Source organism: Pteropus vampyrus, unplaced genomic scaffold (assembly GCF_000151845.1).
Source record: "Pteropus vampyrus isolate Shadow unplaced genomic scaffold, Pvam_2.0 Scaffold300, whole genome shotgun sequence".
Classification (NCBI taxonomy): Eukaryota; Metazoa; Chordata; class Mammalia; order Chiroptera; family Pteropodidae; genus Pteropus; species Pteropus vampyrus.
The window spans coordinates 2146039-2165897 of NW_011889081.1; the positions used below are offsets into that span (position 1 = coordinate 2146039).

Sequence of the window (19859 nt, forward strand, 5' to 3'; positions counted from 1 at the left end):
GGAAGAAAGGTCTCACTGTCTTGTCCCCGCGGCGAGGCCCTGAGCTTTCCTGATTTTGCTTCATGTTGCACGCCCTTAACAAAGCCGAGAATTTGAAAATAAGGGATTGTCTGTATTTGGAATCTGGCACTTCTCACACCCTAAGCAAGGATCCCACTACGTTCCTTACTGGGTCATCTCTAGCGACATTCATCCTGGTGCCCTTCTTTGCCCTCGACTTTCCAGCTCCCTCGAGTTGTTGGGGTCACAAAGACCCACGACAGAGAGCAGACAGGGGCCTGGTGGCGCCCGCGCTCCACCCGGGAATTCAGAGCTCCAAAGCCCGGGACGCAGCATGCCCAGAATCCAGGGCATGTCCTAATAGTTTTAGGACAGCGAAGTTCTAGATAACTCCAATTAGTTTATGGCCTGATGTTCCCCAAGGTAAGGCCCGGCTAGCTCAGTCGGTAGAGCATGAGACTCTTAATCTCAGGGTCGTGGGTTCGAGCCCCACGTTGGGCGCTGCTTTTGCCTCGTTGGCTAGAGGAGAATAGACCCATATAAACTAAATCTCTCTGAAGAAGATTCTGTTGCTGTTCCACGAAGGCCGGCACGGGGGAGCTGACCTCTAATCTCACCAGAGGAAGTTTCTTTCGATTGATTAGTGGTTTATTATCTACATTTTGTAATTTAAGAAGTTGATGTTGACCCAAAAGTTCCAGATACAGCACATTGAGCAGCGGGGACTTTTGCGTAGTCAGTTCATGACGAGAACACTCTCAGGAGAAACGCGTAGGGAAGTGGGAGAAGCAGGATAGGGCTGTTGCACCAGTTATTACACTCCTACCTCTATGCTTCAAATCCTTCCTTCTAGACCTTCCTGAGACTGCTTTGCCAACTGATTCGTGTAGGTTTTGTGAAGAAGATGAGCTAGAGATTATGAAAGGCTGCAGGAGGAAGAAGGAACTGTTTCCTGCTTCCTGTTCCTTCTGCCTCCTTCTCACTTTTTTAAAAATCCATGCAGCAACAATTCATTCCAGAAATCACAGCTGAATCCAGGTTGAAGTTTTCCCAACACTCACAGAATCAGCCACATTATGGCTCATTAGAGACACTGGCACAAACTTGTAACTTTTAATAATCTCACCTCTTCCCTTATTAAAAGAAGTTTGGAAAGGACCTTAGGGAGCTTGAAAGCAGACCTTTGAAAAAGAAGTGGCACTCAGCTTTCATTGGTGCCTCTAAGCTCAAAGGAAGGACCCAGGAATCCATTCTCCTTAGGCCAGGGATGATGGTGGGAGATACTGTATTGAGATAAGATCTCTGATTTCAGAGGGGATGATGGGGCCCCAGATGTTTCCATAAGTGGGAGAAGTAATGCCAGAGCTGGAGGAACAGAGGAATCCCATTCATGGGTTTTGAAGGCAAAGAGAGCTATGTTTTTATATGTCTGTATGACAAAGCTCCAGTGGTCATCCCCTCTACAGGCATGTGGTCTACTTAGGAGGCTTCTGATCTTACTGTACACCAAGTCCTGTAGTTTGGGAGACTTACTTTGAGGATGAAGACATGGATTGCATGGATTTCAAAAAAGAGAAAAACGTTATCATGGACTATTTCAAACACGCACTAAAGCAGAGAAAATAATGTATTGTGCCCTCATGTTCCCCAGCTTCAGCCATTATCAACTGATGATAAGCTTGTTTTATCAGCCCATTATATTTTTTCCAGCTTTATTGCGGTATAATTGACAAATAAAAATTATATGCATGGAAGCAATACAACATGATGATTTAATATACATATACATTGTGAAATAGTTACCACAGTCAAGTTAATGAACACATTCATCAGCTCACAGTTACTTTGTGTGTGTGTGTGTGGTGAGAATGCTTAAGATCTACTCACATAGCAAATTTCAACTATACAATACAGTATCATTAACTATAGTCACCACCTGTAACTACCCTACTAACCCATTATTGTAAAGCAAACCAGTTGTCATAATTTAATCTCTAAATAATTAGGTGTGTTTATAAAAGATAAGGACTTTTTAAAATATATGTAACCACAAAACAATTAACACACCTAGAAAAGTGAACAATTATTCCTTTATGTTCAAGTAGAATGGATGGTTATTAAAACGGAGTAAAAGACGCCAACACTCTTTTCGGAATTGAAAACGCATACCCTTTGTAAGAAAACAGGGCTTCGCTGACTTAGGCTGAGGGCTGCGTCTGGCTAATCTAAGTAAGGAAGGCTTACTTTGCTTTTTCAAGTTTTCCCCTCTTGGAAGGGGGTCTAAAATTCTGACTGTTCTACCCCGGGTGGGACTCGAACCCACAATCCCTGGCTTAGGAGGCCAATGCCTTATCCATTAGGCCACCGGGGCAGACAATGAAATTACTTCCCTGATCCCCGACCAATCTTTCAATCACCTCCCGGTGGTTCCTGCAGGTTACATACAGCCTCCCGGTTCCATTCCGGCCTTTTTCCCGTTCCTCCACACCGGTATTCCGTCCGCATTACCTCTCAGATCTCGCCTGCTCCTGAGCATCCTCGGACCAGGAAAGATAGTGCTTGCGCAGACAGAATTCAAAGACCGGGAGCCTTAGGTGTTAACTCGGTCCAGGATGCGATCTTCGTTTAGGGTGAAGGAGATCGGGGAATCAAATCCCGGGCGAGCCCTTTCTCCATCTTGTTAGAAGAATCCCGGTCTGGGAATAACTAGCAGCATGAAGGCGTTTGCTAAGCAACATGTGGGAGCGGAGGTGAATGGGGCCCCGGCCGAACGCTTGGGGAAAGTGCGGGTCCCTGCCTCCAACCGCCTCCCAGCGTTGCCCCTTAGACCCAAAGTGTTACCTGGGCCCAGGTCTCCGCGGGTTTTTAGCAGAAGCCAATGGCCTTAGGTTTTTGTCCTTAGGACCCTCTATAATGGCTCTATATCTGCCCCGCTAGCTCAATCGCAGAACTTGAGACTAATATCATCAGAGAACTCAGTGTTTCCTTTCCTACTATAAGATGGCTCTTCTTGCCCATCTTTACCATGAAGTTTTTCTTCTTTATGTTTATGAGCCCTCAATAAACCATTGAAATGTCACCAAAACGATAAAGGAGAAAGTGACACTCCTCATGACCCCAGGTGATCTGCGCCCACCATCCATGGTGCACACTCCAGCTGCCATTCCCCCAGCCTTTACCGTAGTGGAGGGATGTCCCATCCCCTTGTTTATTCGCTTAGCCAGAATCCTTTTGAGAGAATTCCGTTCCGCAGGCAGAGATTTTTTTTTTCTAGGTAAAATGATAACTCAATCTTGGGCATGCTCTTCATATTTAAATTTTAATATATACATTCACTATATATTTAATATATACGGTCATTTAAGGGTACATTCTCAGTGCAAATTCTTGAAATAATCTATTAGATTTGTAAAAACATTTTTATTATGGCAAATAACCATTATCGCTATTTCCGAACCTTTTTCATCACAATAATCTGTATTTTTTAAGTGCACCCCGGGCAACTACCCTACTTCCCCCGGCCCCTCAAAAAAGCCCAACACTTCATCTATTACAATTTTCTTCGTCTGAACTGTATTTCATGTAACTAGTTCCCAGCAGGCTCCCAGTGGACTCCCGGAACGCGGGGCCGGTGACTTCAGGGTCCGCAGTCCTCCCGGGTCCAGCCAGCATCAGTACCGCCGGTAGGGCCCTGGTAGTCGCAACTAGCGCCATCCTGAACCTGGGTCCCGAGCTCCGCGGTTGTAGTGGCAGGGATGACTGACAGTGGCCGGAGGGCGTGTAAATGGTACTGGGTCTTACAGCTGCGTAGGGAGCAGTCCTGAAAGGGAGAAAATTACCAGCGAAGGGAGGAAAACCGAGCTCTGCCGCGACCACGAAGGGACTTGAACCCTCAATCTTCTGATCCGGAATCAGACGCCTTATCCATTAGGCCACGCGGCCTTGCGACAAAGAGAAAACCAGTTTTTCTCATAAAGCTTCTTCAGGAGCCCACGAAATATGCACTGATGCGCATGTTCAGACTGGAGGGGAACCCCGCCCCCTCGAATTCTGTGTGGGCGGGGCTCTGAGCTGAGCTATTGCGCTGAACTGAACACAGACTGCTGCAGGAGGACCGCCCTCTGGCGTCTGCGATTACGAATTCGAGCCCCAGTGAGGACGTCCAGGCCCCTCCCTCTCCGAGAGGCTCCTTAAGATCTCTTTTCCCACGTGCTCCCAACCTGCGTTGAGTCTGGAGCTGCCCACTGCTCCCTCAGCCCCAGCGCGTCCACCATCCAGCACTGCTAAACCTGCAATGCTTTGTTGCAGATCTGTGTCAAGGCAGAGGCTGCATCTCTTGCATTTCCATGGCCCAGCACGGGCACAGGTGGGGGTCGTGTGCTGAAAGAGCGATGTGAATCCCGGGCTGCCCCTTCTCAGAACATCTAGCCCACCCTAGCCCATATTGGGTTCCTTAATCTTGGATGCTGTTCCCCCATCCCCTGCAGGCCCAACCTCTGGTCCTCAAGGGCACAAAAGTACCCTTATAAATTCCAGGCACTTTGCATACTATATCTCACTTATTGTTGCACCTCCCTGAGAGCAGACACTATTCACGGGTGCAACGATCATCGATGGAAGTTTATTGCATGGCAACTGAGCCCAGCGCCCTGCTGTGATGCCCCGTTTACAAGTGAGGTAACAGAAGCGGATGGAGTCAGTCAGTGGCGGCACTGGGGTGTGGCTGCCCATTGTCAGCACTAACCGAGTGGCTGGAGGAAAAGTCAGGCCTGCAGGCAGAGCCGGTGCCTCAGCGAACTGTGGATCTCCAGGCACGCCTTGCGGCGCTCATCGCAGTCAGGACCCAGCACATCCAGCTCACACACCCGACGATTGACCTGTGAGAACCATACTCAGTCTGTGCCGAGGACTCCCAGGTCTCCTGGGGTCCAGCCTGGCACCAAGTGTATTAAAAGGCCTAAAATTTCAAGTACTGCCTTGGCATCTTTGGGACTCACGGGTCCCCAGAAAACTAAGCATGAGCCCCCCTGCTCTCGTTAGAATGCCCTCCACCCAGCAGGAAAGGCTCCCCACCTAACTAGTTCCCCCACCAGCCAGACCAGCTGCACCCCACCTGTTCTCAATCTGAAGGGTTTAAATTCCCTGCCAGCCTGCAAAACTATTCAAACAAGTCAATCACCTCCTCCTGCAACACCCCGTTACTACAAAGCCTACAGCCCATTGCCCCTGCTTTACCCTGTTGCCAAGTGCACCTCCTAAGTGGCCCTGCCTGGTGTACGGTGTCCTCTCCCCAGGCTGTGAGTACACATGACTCAACTGCTGTGGGTGTCATGTGTTCAGCCACCTTATACTAGTGAGGGCAAGGGATCCCTCCCTCACCAACAGGGTGCACAGGAGGCAATCAGAACACCAGGGCAGGGGAGAAGGAGGAATCTCTCCCCCGGTTGCCAATCCACATCTCCCAACACACCTCAGTCAGCAGTTCCAGGAGGTCTCCCTGGGGGGCAGTTCTGAGGACCTCCACCAGCGTCTGGATAAAGTCTGAGCCCTTCTCATCCCGATAGGCTACACAGCCTAGGCCAGGGGACCAAGGCAAGAGCATCAGACTCTGGCTGACCAGCTGCCTTCCAATCCACAGGGGCCTATTGGAAGTGAGGGGCAAGTAGATAGGAACTCGGGGGGTCAGGCAAAGGGATGAGGCAGGTATTGGAAACATCTTGCTTCTGGAACAAGTCATTGCTTGATATTTGCGGAGTGATTACAGGATGGATTCAATAGTGGTCAAACATTCAATGTGAACCGACTAGGTGCCAGGCACTAGGCAGGGCCCTGAGGCAGACAGAACTGCTCTGCTCTCATGGCACTTACAACCTGCAGGGAATGATACAGGTACAATACTTGGCAAAGTCAGCCACAATGCATGCTCACCGGTATTACTATTAATATAAATAATAAACGTGGAAAGAAGATGGCCTAACTGCAACCAGACTGGTGCCCCTGTGACCCAAATGCCAAACCCTGGCTGCTCCTAGAGCCACTCCAGATCTCCAGCCAGGGGGCTGGGCCCTGTGTAACAGGGTTTCTTTATGGCCTGTCCTCTTACCCTCGGCAGCTGCATAGACAGTCAGGATGTCTGCCTGGTTAGAGCTCCCTGGAGTGAGGTCCCTGGAGGAGCTGCCTGAAAGAGGGATCAACTCTATTTACCCAACATCCAAGCACTCCACCAGCCCCAGGGGGCTCCCCGAAGTCTAGCTCAAGGGCAGCACAGGGCAGTGGAAAGAGTGCAGGGCAGGAAAGACAGATCAGAGTTTAAATCTCATCCCCGCTACTTACCAGCTGTGAGACCTCAGAAAAGCTATTTCACTTTCCTGACTCCAGAGTTGTTTCGAGGCTCAAGTAGGGGAGAAGCCCTTGATTTTTCAAAGGCCCTTATAGCTTAAGACAGTTTCCTTTCCCATCTTCTTGGAAAAGAAAGGATAGATGTGGCAGCAGGACTCCAGCTTAGAACTCTGGAAATGTGCTCCAGACAGCTACCCCCACCAAGCCTGCCCAAGCCGAGGCTCCAGAAGGAAATTAGAGACACCTTGGTGATTCACATAGATCTGGAGGATATCGGCGTGAGAGGGAATGGCTGGTGGTGCCTGTAGCCAACGCCAGAACCAGGGGAGAGCTGTGGGTCCCATGCCGGCATCCCTGTGTCCTGGTGAGGGAGGGGACAGGCAGGTTATTTTACTTAGCAGACACCTAAGGGTGCCTCCAGGTGTCCAGACCCCAGCCTTCAGAATTTCTGGACAAGCTTGCCAAGCTGGAAACATTCAGAGTGCCAAATGACATGTGCTGAAGATAAAGTGCTCAAGTTCATGGACTTGATTTCTAGGGGATGCTGGGAGAGGGAGTGGGGAAAGGGCTAGTGCTCAGGCTTCCTGGAGAAGGTGGACAGCAAGTTCTGGGAGGCTGAGGGCTGGGTGAGGACATCTAGGGCAAGCGGATCCAGGCTAGAGGCCAGGACCTGGCTCGGCTTCCAGAGAAGGCCCCACACCCCACTCACCCCCACGACAAGCCTGAAGTAGGAAGATCTTGGGGCAGCCCCGCAGGGCTCTGCAATGACTCAGCTCTTGCACCAGTGCTTCTGGCTTCACTTCTTGCCCATCAGCCCCCAGCAGCTGCCCTTGAGGCCCCCCATGAGCCATCAGAGCCACAAGGGCACAGCTTACAGGGCCCCTGTGGGTATCCAGCTGCTCCCGGAACTGAGCCAGCTCCTCCTGGAAAGCCTGGAGTAGGGACAAGATTGAGGCCTGAGCCAGGGCCACTGCCTCACCAGTACCTGGAAGCCCTCCAGGCAGGCTTCTGCAGCCTCCACGCACCCTACTTCCCATCTCCTGCCAGCATTAGTCTCAAAGAGGAAGTCCTTCAAATCCTCCTGCAGCAAGGCCTGACATGGCCTCATTGGAGGTGACATGTGGCTCTAGCCTCCTGCAACTAGTTCTCCAGCACCAAAATATTAAGAGGCATGACGGGAGGGCAGTGAGCTGACCAGTGTCAGGGAAGAAACAGGAGATCCTTCCAGGAAAAGCCTGAGGGTCCAGCTGGGGCCTTGAGCAGGATAGCAGAGAAATGGCCAGTGTGAGAGGCCATAGGAGTCCTGGAGACCAACCTTCCAGAGGCAGGGAAGTGGGTTCCCAATGCTTGCAGAAGGGAGGATGGAGGCTGGACTTGAGGGTTGCACTTCCTGCCCTGCCCACCATAGGTGAGAGGCCTAGGACAGAGTCCCCAGGATCCTGCGGGGGTGCCTTCCTTTAGAGCAGGGGTCCCCAACCCCTGGGTGGGGACTGTGGCCTGTTAGGAACCAGGCCTCTCAGCAAGAGGTGGGTGGCGGCCAAGCAAAGAAGCAAAGAAGCTTCATCTGTATTTGCAGCCGCTCCCCAGTGCTAGTATCACCACCTCAGCTCCACCTCAGATCATCAGGCATTAGATTCTCATAGGACCACCAGTCGCTGGTGCCAAAAGGTTGGGGACTGCTGCTTTAGAGCACCACCAGAAGTTCTGGGCTTCTTCTCACCTGGGCTGTAGGGTTTGTCCTCAGGGTAGTCTTGAAGCCCAGGGCCTGGCACAGGCCACCCAGTGCCTTCACGTCATGCTGTGCCCCAGACCGGTCCCGGATCACCGCTAGGAGGAGGGCGGCCTTGGCCCCAGATAGGTCGTACTGAGTGCTAGGGCTGGGTTCTGGCTATAGACAAGTTAAGGTACATTAATAATGGTCTAAGGACCTCCCAGCTCCTCACCTCCCCTACTCTGGGTCTCCCTGAGCCTCTGTCTCACTTGCTGCTGCCACAGGGTTGGACATCTCTTTCTGTCCCACTCACCTCAGGTCCCCAGGGCTCCACATCCCCTAGGCACAATGCCCCCCGCAAGGAACTCCGAAGGACTGGGCAGTAGGTAGCCCCTGCATACTCTTCAGCCGTCCTGCAGAAGACCTAGGGAGGGTAGGACCACAGGACCCTCAGGGGGCTATTCCATGGGAACATGGTGGGGCACTGGCTCCGAAGAATGGCTTGGCCAGACTCATAGCTACTACTCTCTTTGGGGTCCCCTGCTAGATCAAAGAAGGAAGAGACAGATGAAAGAGGGAGAGGGTACAAGGGGGAATCTATTTCAAATTATAGGCTTCCTTGGACGTGGATGACACAGTGATCACATCATTAACCATTGCCTTTCAGGGGAAGGCACCAGGCTAGGGAAAGTAGTGGAGCAGAGCCAGGGTCCACTGCTCACCTGCAGGATCACCCAGGGCCACCCAAGTGTCCAGTGAGACCTTTGGACATCGGGACCAGACCTGAATCATTCCCAACCCTGGCATCCAGGGAATTGCAGTCTGATGGAACAGTCATCACCTGAGTGAGTATGAACAGGAGTGGGCAGAAGTATAAACGTTGATTCTGGGAGCGCGAGGAAGGACATCGCTAATAGCCTGGAAGAAACTCTATAAGGCTGGCTGGTATGACAGGGAGGGCAAAGCAAGCAAAGGGGAGTAGGTGGGACAAAGGCATGGAGTTGTGAAGATGTTGGAGTGTCTTGGGGATCCTCAGTGGGTGTGAGGAAGGGCATGGGGTGGGGGGTGGGAGGTGAGGCCCTGAGGCTGACACCACCCATGTAAACAATGAATTGAAGAATGGTATTATAGAATGAATGGACAGGAAGCATGTGAATGAATTTAACTGTACAAGGGGCTCAGGGAAGGCAACCAGTACAGCCCCCTCCCTGAGATACCCCATTTGAGGCCCCCACCTCTGTCAGCAGCTGCAGCAGGGACCAGTGAGGACAGCGGCCACAGAGTTCATTCAGGCCAGTGAGAAAGGCTCCAGGCTTGGGGGCAGCTGGGTGGAGAATCAGAGTGTTGGAGGTTCTCAGCCTCATGCCCACCCCACCCTGCTTTGCCCTATCCCACACCAGGATCCCTGTCCAGCCACTCACCCCCAGGAATGCTTGAGAGTAGTAGGAAGACTTTAGGGCAGCCCTGCAGGGCCCCACAGTGGCTCAGCTCCCAGACCAGTGGCCGGAGCTGCTGTAGCTGCCCGCTGGGGGCCACCAAGGCCACTAGGGCACAGCCTACAGGGCCCCTGTGAGCATCCAGCTGCTCCCGGAACCCAGTCAGCTCCCCATGGAAGTCCTAGAGTAAGAGTAAAGGGCAGGCCTGGGTCCAGGGAGGCACCAGGTGGGGCTGAGGGTGGAGGTAGTGGAGGTAGGAGGTAGCTGGGGCTCACCTGGACGGAGGCCTTCCTTCTCTGGCAGCTCTGAAAGCCCAGGGTCTGGAACACACTCTCCAGGACAGCCACTGTAGAGGCCGATACCTCAGGACTGCTGAGAGTCAGAGCCACCCTTGGACCCTGCAGGTTGTACTTCCCCTGGGGAGGCAAGGTCAGAGTTGGGCCAGGTAAGACTCAGCTGGAAGCCAGGAGAGGACTGGGCCAGGCAGTGCCTCCTACTACCTTTCTTCGCAGGCTCTCTCGAGCATCGGCCATCTGCGCAGCCACCTGCAGTGTCCCAGACACCAGGAAGGCCATGGAGGCCAGGTGTGTGCTTCCTCTGAGCACAGAGCTCACCTCCTGGCCCGTGTCAATACCCTGGGTCCCGACCCTTGCCCTCTCTCTGTGCCCCAACCTATCAGCTCTGTTTATGAGCTAAGCCGGACTCTGTCCCCTTCCCTGGATCCCCGCTCTCCCAGTCCCTGCTCAGCTCTCAGGGTGCAGCAGGCTATTTCTTGGCACGCACGGACAAGCCTCCATCTGAGCCAGGAGCCTATTCTTAGCTCCTGGGCTACTTCTTATCTGATCTCGTTACACCCGAGTGTCTCCCTTCTTAGCCAGCCACCAGCACTAAAAAAGTCTGTGCACTGCTCCTGCTACCCGTCACTACACTCTCATGCAAGGTGCTCACACATGTGTACACAGCAGCCTCAAGCAGGAAGACACAGGGAGTAAAGGGTATTGCTCCAGAGGCAGAAGCCCCCAGTTGAAGTCAGCTGTCCACGATGAGACCCTAGTTGCTTTATATGGGAAGTGGGGTATGTCACAGCAACCTTGGGAGATCAAGTATTAAATGGGAGGCTGTCTGAGGAAAGGCCCAGGGGGCAGAGAGGCTGGCATGCATACCAAGGGACAGCACATCTTATCTCAGCCAGCCCCGTCACCCCTCAGGGAAGCCACCACCAGGTAAACTGGGAAAAGCTCAGCTCTAACCAGGCATCCAGCAGCTTTATGCAGGCCCCAGGCTGGGGCCTGGGCAGGAGAGGGGTCAGATGTCAAGGGCTACATGGGGAGTAGGGACAGGGCCCATTTTGATTCAGTAGCCCTCTCTCCCTAAGAGATTTGAGCACAAGGATCAACATGAGCACACCACCGCCCTGACCAGTCACCCCATCTCTGAACCTGTTTCCTCATTTCACCAATGGGGAGAAAAGGAGTGGCCTGGCAAAGACTCTAAGTCCTGCTCAACATCCCCATTCTGCTGGGGTAGGAAAGGATGCTACCTGCTCTCCCATCTTGAGCTGCCCCCAGACCAAGCTGACATAGGAGGATTAGTTTTGAGGCTCAGGGTACCCCTTGGAGCCCAGTTCAACTGGTGACCACCCAACACCATATGCCACTAGGACTACCAGATCAAGAGGCCAGAGAGTGTGAATCTCAGGTCCCTCCACCTGGCAGCCACCTAAAGAACAAAATAGCCTGGAAGAATTTTCCACATTTATTCAAACTCTTCTGCTGCCCTTTTGAGGCACAATGGGTGGAGCTCCTTTGGAGAGCCTGTGGTGTGTCCCTGTGAATGCCAATCTGCAGATGATGCAATCCCATGGAATGCAGTGCCTAAGGAGTCAGTGAGAAGCGCTGACAGTGCTAGTGTTAAGTACCATAAACCCCATGCCTCTGCAGGAGAGGAGCATGGGAGCCAGCCCTGCTCCTGGTCTGTATGGCCGGCCTCTGTCCTGGAGCCACCACTACCCTCATCAAGGGGTGGTTCTGAAGACTCATGCAGGGGCATGTTAGCAGAGTGTGGCAGCAGGCAACTTCCTTTGGTGTCACCAGGTCAGGGCACAGTGGTCATGGCCTGGAAATGGGAAGGGCTGGATGCCAGAAAGCCCTTCTGGCCACACCCAGGACCCAGATCCTCACAGGTGTGGGTTGACTGTGCCTCCCAGAGCCTGGCAGCCCCTGGTGATCAAGGCCTGTCCTCCACCCCTGAAGGCAGGCACAGGTTGGCAGGGCAGAGAGCCTGGCTCATGGGCCCAGCTAAGAAGGTAGGGAACAAAAAGCCATGGGGCAAGCAAGACTGAGAAGCGGGGGTTCCTTGAATGGGGGACCCCAGGCCCTGCTGGAGTTTTCACACTTCCTTGCTGCCCCAGTCTTTCCCCCATGCTAAGGTCATGGGCCAGGAATGTGCTAGGGCTCCAGGAAGCCAGAGGGCAAGAGAAACCCTCAGAGTAGGAAGAATGGTAATGAGGTCACAGGGGATTTCCATTCCTTCGAAGTGCTGGCCAGGTCCTGGGGCACAGAAAGGCAGGGCAAGCAGCAAGGTGGTGGCTACAGATAGTGGCAGTGGAAGAAGGTGGCTATGCTGCTGCTTCATCCTAGGGGAGATCCCTCCAATCCTCACCGCACCCCTCATCCCATGGGCTGGGCCATCTTGGCATGCAGGCTCTGGTGGGCAATGAGGTGGGCGCGTTGCTTGAAGCTCTTATCACACTCTCCACAGCCAAAGGGCCGTTCGCCGGTGTGCACACGCCGGTGGTCCAGCAGGTAAGAGCGCAGCGAGAAGCTCTTGCCACAGTCGCTGCAGCCAAAGGGCTTCTCGCCCGTGTGGATGCGCTGGTGGTCCGCTAGGTAGGCGCTGCGGCTGAAGCTCTTTCCGCACTCTGAGCAGGAGAACGGCTTCTGGCCCGTGTGCACGCCCTGGTGACGCACCAGGTCTGAGGAGCTGCGGAAACTCTTCTCGCACTCCTGACACTTGTGCGGCTTCTCGCCTGTGTGCGTGCGCTGGTGGCGCGCCAGGTCTGAGCCCCAGCGGAAGCGCTTGCCGCACTGGCCGCAGCTGTGCGGCTTCTCAGCCGCCAGATCACGGAACTGCCGCCTGCGTGTTGGTGGCCGCCCCCGCCGCACGCCCGCTGCCCGGCCCATGGGTGCCCCCAGCCGGGCCTCACTCTCCCAGGCCTTGGCCTCCTCAGGGTTCCAGGCCACAGTCACATCAACGCCAGTCTGGCCTGGGAGCGCTGTCACTGCTTCCTCCAGCTGGGATCGCTGGCTTTGGCTCTTGAGCCCCAAACCTGTAAGCAGAGAGGAAGCGGCCTCTTCAGTCCTATCACGTTCTGGAGTCAGTGCTGAGGCAAGGCAGAAATTGGGCTCAGGGGCAAGTGCCTTGGCTGTTAGGTTCAGAAAGTCCTGGGCTGGACAGACCGGAACCTGTTGCCTCATCCATCAAATGGGGACGTGATAAAAGGCTGGCAGAGAAACAGTTCAGAGGCAGAGGCAAGGAGTCCAGCTGATCCTGCTGTAGAGGCACTTACTTATTATACACCTACCCAATCTATGCCTCCCTTCCACACAGGGATCCAACATCCCACTTTCTGAACCCTGGCTATTCAAACTCCAAAACTGAGTAGATTCAGCTAAAGTTCATAAATGATCCAAACTCTCACTATTCATTATCAGAAACTGAGGAACCACATGGGTTTAGCCGCAGTGGTTCCTCTCACTCATTACACAAGCTCTTGTCAAAACTCAAGAACGAACAGGGTTGGACCTGGAGAACTTCTAGCCCACTCCATCGGGTCATGTGAATTAAATGAGATGATCCTTAAATTGTGCTCAGAAAGGCCCTGGCTTGGAGAGGGACCCTGGGAGTGTGACTTCTAATGTACAGGGCCCAAGCCCTGGCACACAGTAAATGTCAGCATCTCTTCACAGGGCAGGCTGGAGGCCTCACAACCGCTATCTGCACTGAGTCCCAGCTCTGTCCCTTTGGCATCCATTGACCTCACTGAGTCTTAGGTCCCTCATCTGTAAAATGGGGACAGCACTTCTATGCACTGGGTTGTGAGAATCACATGAGAAAATGTACATAGGAGCGCTCGACACAGTGCTGGTATGTTGCAAGCACCCGTCGTACATTAATACATGCTCACAGAGAAAAATGAACATTAGCACACAAAAAGAAATCAGTGGGGCTCGAGAGAGCCAAGGAAAGCCCATTTTGAAACTAGCTGAGGAGAGGGTGGGAAGGAAGACTGCGGATTCCAGCAGGACATGCAGGGAAGTGTGGCCTGCCTAAGCCCTCTCTGCTGCTGGAACCTGCAAGGAGACTGCCAAGGACCTCAAGGATTCTGGCTCCATCCACTGCTTACCCAGGGCAACATTCCGGGAATTCTCTCGCTTTATGTCCCAGAAGAGATCCCGCTGAGCAAGGTCCAGGGACCCCCATTCTTCCTGGGAAAAATAGAAGGGAATGTCTCCAAATGTCACAGGTCCCTGGAATGAGGTGAGAAATCCTGCTCAGGGCTGCCTTGCTCAGGACGCCCTAGGCAGCCCTGGGCGGGGACAGGAAGTAGGTTGGGATGGGGAATAGGATGGGCCCAGGCAGCAGCAGGATAGATGGAAGAGGCCTCATGGAGAAGGCAAGGCCCATTTTAGGGACTCATCAACACTGGGGGCCTCAAAGGGGACAAAAGGACTGATAACTCACATGGACCCCAGAGGCAAAGCAGGTATTCGTCATCTGTTTGGTACTCCCCTCTTTAAGAAGAGCACGAGGCTGGGCTGAAAGAAAAGAATGAAGCCTCAGAGAGGACAGCCCTAGCCAGGAGTGAGATGCTACACATTCTCCTGTGCATGCACCCACACACATGCCTAAGCTTCATAGAGCAAATATCCTTCCTGCTACCCTTAGTGCAATGCCCTGAAAGGAGCCAGGCCCCTGCCCAGCCATTCTTCAGCCTATAACCTTACTCACCACCATGGCTGTGATGCTCCCAGGGTACAGGCGGCCGGCTTCGTGCCCCTATCTTCGGGGGAGGCCTCTTGGCCTGGGATCCCTGGACTGTGGCCTCAGGTTCCACCTCCTCTGAGGGCACATCCTGTGCAGGAACCACAACATGCTCATCAGCATCGCGACCAGATGGGGGAGACAGAGTTTAATCCCTGGGAAGGAGACACAGGACAAGTCCCTCAGGAGGCTGGGGTTTGGGGAAGGAGGTTAATATGAGGCCCCAGGAAAGTCCAGAAAAGAATGTTACACCAAGCAGTGCCATGTGCCCAGGGACACTCCTAGGTCAAGCACAAGGCAAGAACCAGACCCCAAAGGATAGAATCACAGTGCCACTTAGAAAGGGTGAGAGGGGGAGACCTTCTTGTGAAGGACAGAAACCCATACCCCAGCCACTTATTAGCACCTCTACAGATGCTTCCAGTGTCAAAGACCCAACACCCCACAAGACAGCAGAGTTCACACGGACAGCTCTACCTTCTCATGCCCTCTCTGGTGCTCTCACTACGCACATCACTGTATCCCCAGGGCCTGGCCTAGAGCAGAACACGAATAAATGTTTGCAGAACCTGTGTGGAGCTAAAACCTGCCTTCCTAGAACGTGCCCACTTTGGTCCTATTGCTGCTGTCCAAAGCTACCAAAAAGAAACGAGATTCATTTGGACAGTATCTCTCAGAAAGGTAATACTTGCTATGACATGCTCCGATGGATGCTCTGTCTGGCTCTGCATCCCCACCACCCCTGGAAGACTTGTTTTTATGGAGATGGCCACCTCTTTTCAGCTCTAGTGCCAAACAGGTGCCCCTGGACATGCGAGGGGCTCCTCACCTTTGGCCATGCTCTCACTGGCTGCTTCCGCAGGTCCTCCACCAAGGCAACAGCTTCCTCACCACTCCGTGGGCACTGCTCTCGCACCCAGTCCCGGACACCCCCAGGCAGCACGCTCAGGAATTGCTCCAGCACCAGTAGCTCCAAGATCTGCTCCTTGGTGCGCAGCTCAGGGCGCAGCCAGCGACAGCAGAGCTCCCAGAGCTGGCTGAAGGCCTCGTGGGGTCCACCTGTATCACTGTAGCAGAACTGCCGAAAGCGCTGGCGGCAGGCCTCGGAATCCCTGCTATCCTCTTGCTGGGCAGAGTCCTGATCCCAGGAGGAATCTTCCACTTTCACGATTAGAAGCCCTTCTCCCTCCCCAGGGGCCTGGTCCTGAGGCTCTGGGGGGGCTGCCATTCTCCTGGCCTAAGGCTCAGGGATGGTCGGCCTCAACCTGGGCCTGGTGCCTGTCTTTCAGTCTCCCTGTGGCCGCCAGGCCAGCATCTGAACACACTCCTGGGAAAAGAGCAAAGCAGCGAGGAGGGAGTGGTGGGGGCAGGAGGCAGTACATAAGCAAACACCAGCCTGAAGAGCTATCCAGGGACTTCAGCTCCCATCCTTTCCTGTTCCTGAAGATTTTTTTAGGTTCCCCTTTAATGCCTTGCTCATGTAACATTCTCTTACCAACACAGGTCTAGAGCCTGCAATCTTCAGCTCTGACATCTCAAACTCCCAGGTTTTCACCACCTGGCCTAATGATAACAGCAAATCTGTAATCTTCATTTATCCCACCTAATGTAAATATTCAAATGTTATACAACATAAATATTAATGTATTTGATCAGTTTGTAAAAATTCATCAAGCAGTTCTTACCATGCATATTTTTGTGTGTATTATATATTCTTCAGTAAAAAATTAACACGTTTGATTGAGTGTTGCTCTTTTCTGTTGTCAGGTTACTGTATATCTTTCTCAAATTTGAAAAATTCTAAATTCTAAAATATGTGGCCCCAGGGTGTCAGCAAAGGGATCAGACACCACCCTAAGCCATTTATCCAAGGTACATATAAATACCTTACACTGCTACTCTTCACAAAAGTCCTGAAAAATGTGTATTTTGGAATTCTGTGGTTTGTTTGTTTCGATAAGAAACACCAAGTCTCTTGCAATCGTTAATAAATTGTAATTAAAAAGTGGGATTTACACATAGAAGAGAAACTGACTTCCACATTGTAGTGCACCCTCCCATTAAGTTTGACATATAACCTCCGAGACCTTTCCCTGTGCATTTACTAAAAATATATCTATAGAAAAGAAAAAGTGTTTTATGTGTGTTTTCACAAAAATGAAGTCTTACTGCACAAACTATTTTGTAATTTGCTTTTCCACCTAACAATACTTCTGGGAGATTTCTCAGTATGTGCTCCAGTTTCGTAACCAATATCCGAGTGAGACATTCAGATTGGTTCCAGTCCTTCTCTACTATACACTAGGTACTTTATTCTTGTACTCCTCACAACAACCCTGAAAGGTACGCACTCCAGTCTCATCCTCTAGTGACAGAGAAGGAGACTCCGCTCGGATAGGGCCAGGGACTCACCACTGTCACTAGGCTGGACCCAGAAGGCGGGAAGGCGGGAACGCGGACCCGGCAGGAGGCCAATGCTCCGTCCCCCAGCAGCTTCGCCTGCGCGGAGCTGAGAAGCGGCGGGGCAGGCAGCAAGGGCAGGTGCCCCGGGCTCTGCCCAGCACTTCCTATAAGTCCGCGCCCCCTTTGGCCTCTGCCTCAGGGCGCGGGCCCCGCCCGCCCAGCGTCCCGCGCCCGACTTCAGAGCACCGGAGCCCTAGTCACCGGTCCCACCCCCGCCTCCGCCCCCGCCCGCTACACACCGCCACACCCACTCAGGCGTTCCCAGTTCCGCCGCCAGGTCCTGGGACCGGAAGTTCGCGCGGAGTTCGCCGGGAAACGGCGCGGCACAGGCGCTGCAAGCGCTCGGAACTACACCCCCCAGAAGGCCGTTCGCCCATGGACCCTGACTCCGCTCTAATCGATGGGGAGTGGACGGGGAGAATGGGATGCGCTTGGGACGGACTCGTTTCTCCGTCTCCGGCTCTTTCCACTGCAGAATGGGTTGAGGACCCAGGGGACCACGGCCCAGGAGCTGGAGCTCAACCGCAGGAGATCGGTTTCCAGCCTCTAGGATCCCGCCCTCGACCGCCTTAAGCTGCTCCAAGCTGGGCGCGGAGCTTCTTGGGAAATGCAGTCCAGTGAGAGGCGGAGCCTCTTGCGGCGATTCTCCTTCCTTCAGCGTCGGCTGGGGTCACTCATCATTACGCAGCAGGCGGGGACGCTAGCCGCTGGGTAGTCCTACACTCTCCCACCACCAACTTCGTCTAAGGGGCGGCAGGGGTCCCGGGGGCCTGGGAGAATCTAGAGCCGGCGGGCTATGTCCGGGAAGCTCTGGGTTCTCCTTTCCACATATTTGGATCTGTTCCCACCCTCTCTACTAAATCCTAGACCTGGAGATCTGAGGCTTCAGATCTTTTTCTGAAATAGAGCTTTCTTGTTTTGATTATGCAAGTATTGCACGCTTAGTGTCAAAAAGAAAATGTGGAAAATTATAAAGGTATCGATATCCACAAGGCTAGCTCCCTCTGCTCAAATGTCACTCCCTTAAAGTGGCTTTTCTTGTGTAAACAGCGTGCGCGCACAAACACACCTACACCTGCCATGGCTTTGCCCTTATTTTTCTTCCTAAATTTTATCAGTACCTGACATTTGTGTAATATTTGTCTCTTACTACTCAACTAAAAGCTCCATGAAGTCAGACCGAAAGTTTTCACTGCTCTAATCCCAGCAGAATTTTTCTGGCACAATGGCCTAATAAGGCCATTCAGAAATAAGCACGATTAATATTTTAGCCTGTTTTAACAGTTCTACATCTGTGAATATTTGTAATATAAACCTGGAATTATTTTATGTAAGTAATGTTTTGTTGACTCAAAAGTCTATCAGGGGACCTGAACAGACACTTCTCCAAGACATACAAATAGCAGGCAGATATATGAAAAGATGCTCAACTTCTTTAGCCTCTAAGGAAGTGCAAATCAAAACCGCAATGAGATACCACCTAATACCTGTTAGAATGCTATTACCAACAAGACAAGTAGTAAGTGCTGGAGAGGTTGTGGGTAAAAACGAATCCTCATACGTTGCTCGTGGGAATGTAAATTGGTATAGCCACTATGGAAAAACAGTATGGAGGTTCCTAAAAAAAATTAAGAATAGTATTACCATATGACCCAGCAATCCCTCTTCTGGGTATCTATCCCTAAAATTTGAAAACGTTTATCCACAAAAATATATGTACCCCTATATTCATTGCAGCATTTTTCACAGTGGCCAAAATAAGGAAACGACCAAAGTGTCCTTCGATAGATGATTGGATAAAGATGTGGTACACATACACAATAGAGTATTACTCAGCCAGAAGGTGAAATACTTCCATTTGTAACAACATGGATGGGTCTTGAGAATATCATCCTAAACGAAATGTCAAATAGAAAAAGTCAAGAACCATATGACTTTACTCTTGTGGAATATAAAACTGAAAGCAATGAATGAACAAGACAAAAACTCATAGACACAGACAACAATTTAGTGGTTACCAGAGGGAAAGAGGGGAGGTAGAAAAGGTAAAGGAAGTCAAATATATGGTGACAGACGTAGGTTTGGGTGTGAACACAATGCAATACGTAGATAATGTATTATAGAATTGTATACTTGAAACCTATATAATTTTATCAACTAATATCACTCCAATAAATTTAATTTAAAAAGTCTATCAGGAATATTTTTCCATATCATTATATTTTTCCATTATATGGAAAAATTATAAACAAAATTCATGTTTTGCGAGCTGCATTGTATTACATAGCATGGAAGTTCTGTATTTAAAGTCCCTTACTCTTGAACACTTAGATTGTTTCCATTGTATGTATTTCTACATATACCTTCTTGCATTTGCTTGAGCAATCTGCTGGAGGGCATGAGCCAAGACTGTTCTATGAAGACTTACTGAAGTGGATGCTACTGGGCCCCTCTCCTCCCTCTACTGGCCCCAGTAGAAAAACACACTGGGGGAAGAAGGAACTTGAAAGTCCCTTTTTTCAAGTGTGGCCTTAATAGTACTCTTCTGACGCCCTCTATTGGCAAAGACGAACATCAAATTGACTAGCAAAGGAGAAATGTCCACAGGGTCCAGCTTCGTTATCACAAAGTGGGACAAAAATAAAAATGTAGTGGGGGCTGAGACAAACTAATAATTGGCACACCTATCATATATTGGACATTGCTGGTAGACGATAAATTATTTGTATATAAGTATATTAAAATTGACAATCTAATTGCACTTTCATTTCCTTCTGATGGTGTTTTATTTTTCTAGCTAGAAAATAATCTACAAATAATAAAAGTAAACATTTGCTTTCCAAAAAATTTATATTCATTTCCAGAAT

General features: G+C 51.6%; 2 protein-coding genes and 3 non-coding genes across 6 annotated transcripts; 1 reads left to right on the forward strand and 4 right to left on the reverse strand.

Moving 5' to 3' along the window:
• Positions 1–428: 428 nt before the first annotated feature.
• On the forward strand, positions 429–501 carry TRNAK-CUU. Its single transcript has one exon. It is a non-coding gene; the product is annotated as a tRNA-Lys (tRNA).
• Positions 502–2298: 1797 nt separating this feature from the next.
• TRNAR-CCU lies at positions 2299–2371 on the reverse strand. The gene has a single exon. It is a non-coding gene; the product is annotated as a tRNA-Arg (tRNA).
• Positions 2372–3869: 1498 nt separating this feature from the next.
• On the reverse strand, positions 3870–3942 carry TRNAR-CCG. The gene has a single exon. It is a non-coding gene; the product is annotated as a tRNA-Arg (tRNA).
• Positions 3943–4665: 723 nt separating this feature from the next.
• On the reverse strand, positions 4666–9567 carry LOC105303159 (putative caspase-16). Its single transcript, XM_023521253.1, has 9 exons — positions 9472–9567; positions 9286–9374; positions 8364–8474; positions 8060–8227; positions 7049–7271; positions 6584–6700; positions 6104–6178; positions 5471–5574; positions 4666–4877 (listed from the first exon to the last, which is right to left on the reverse strand). Exons 5-9 carry the CDS (start codon positions 7188–7190, stop codon positions 4764–4766), a joined length of 552 nt encoding a protein of 183 aa, XP_023377021.1. The 5' UTR covers positions 7191–7271; positions 8060–8227; positions 8364–8474; positions 9286–9374; positions 9472–9567; the 3' UTR covers positions 4666–4763.
• A 1661-nt stretch (positions 9568–11228) lies between these two features.
• Positions 11229–15773, reverse strand: ZNF213 (zinc finger protein 213). Of its 2 annotated transcripts, none has more exons than XM_011376562.2 (5): positions 15359–15773; positions 14497–14620; positions 14230–14303; positions 13892–13973; positions 11229–12814 (listed from the first exon to the last, which is right to left on the reverse strand). In XM_011376562.2, exons 1-5 carry the CDS (start codon positions 15755–15757, stop codon positions 12156–12158), a joined length of 1338 nt encoding a protein of 445 aa, XP_011374864.1. In that variant the 5' UTR covers positions 15758–15773; the 3' UTR covers positions 11229–12155. The 2 variants fall into 2 exon arrangements, with proteins under 2 accessions (XP_011374864.1, XP_011374863.1); XM_011376561.2 differs by having other exon boundaries at positions 13892–14015.
• Positions 15774–19859: the final 4086 nt, after the last annotated feature.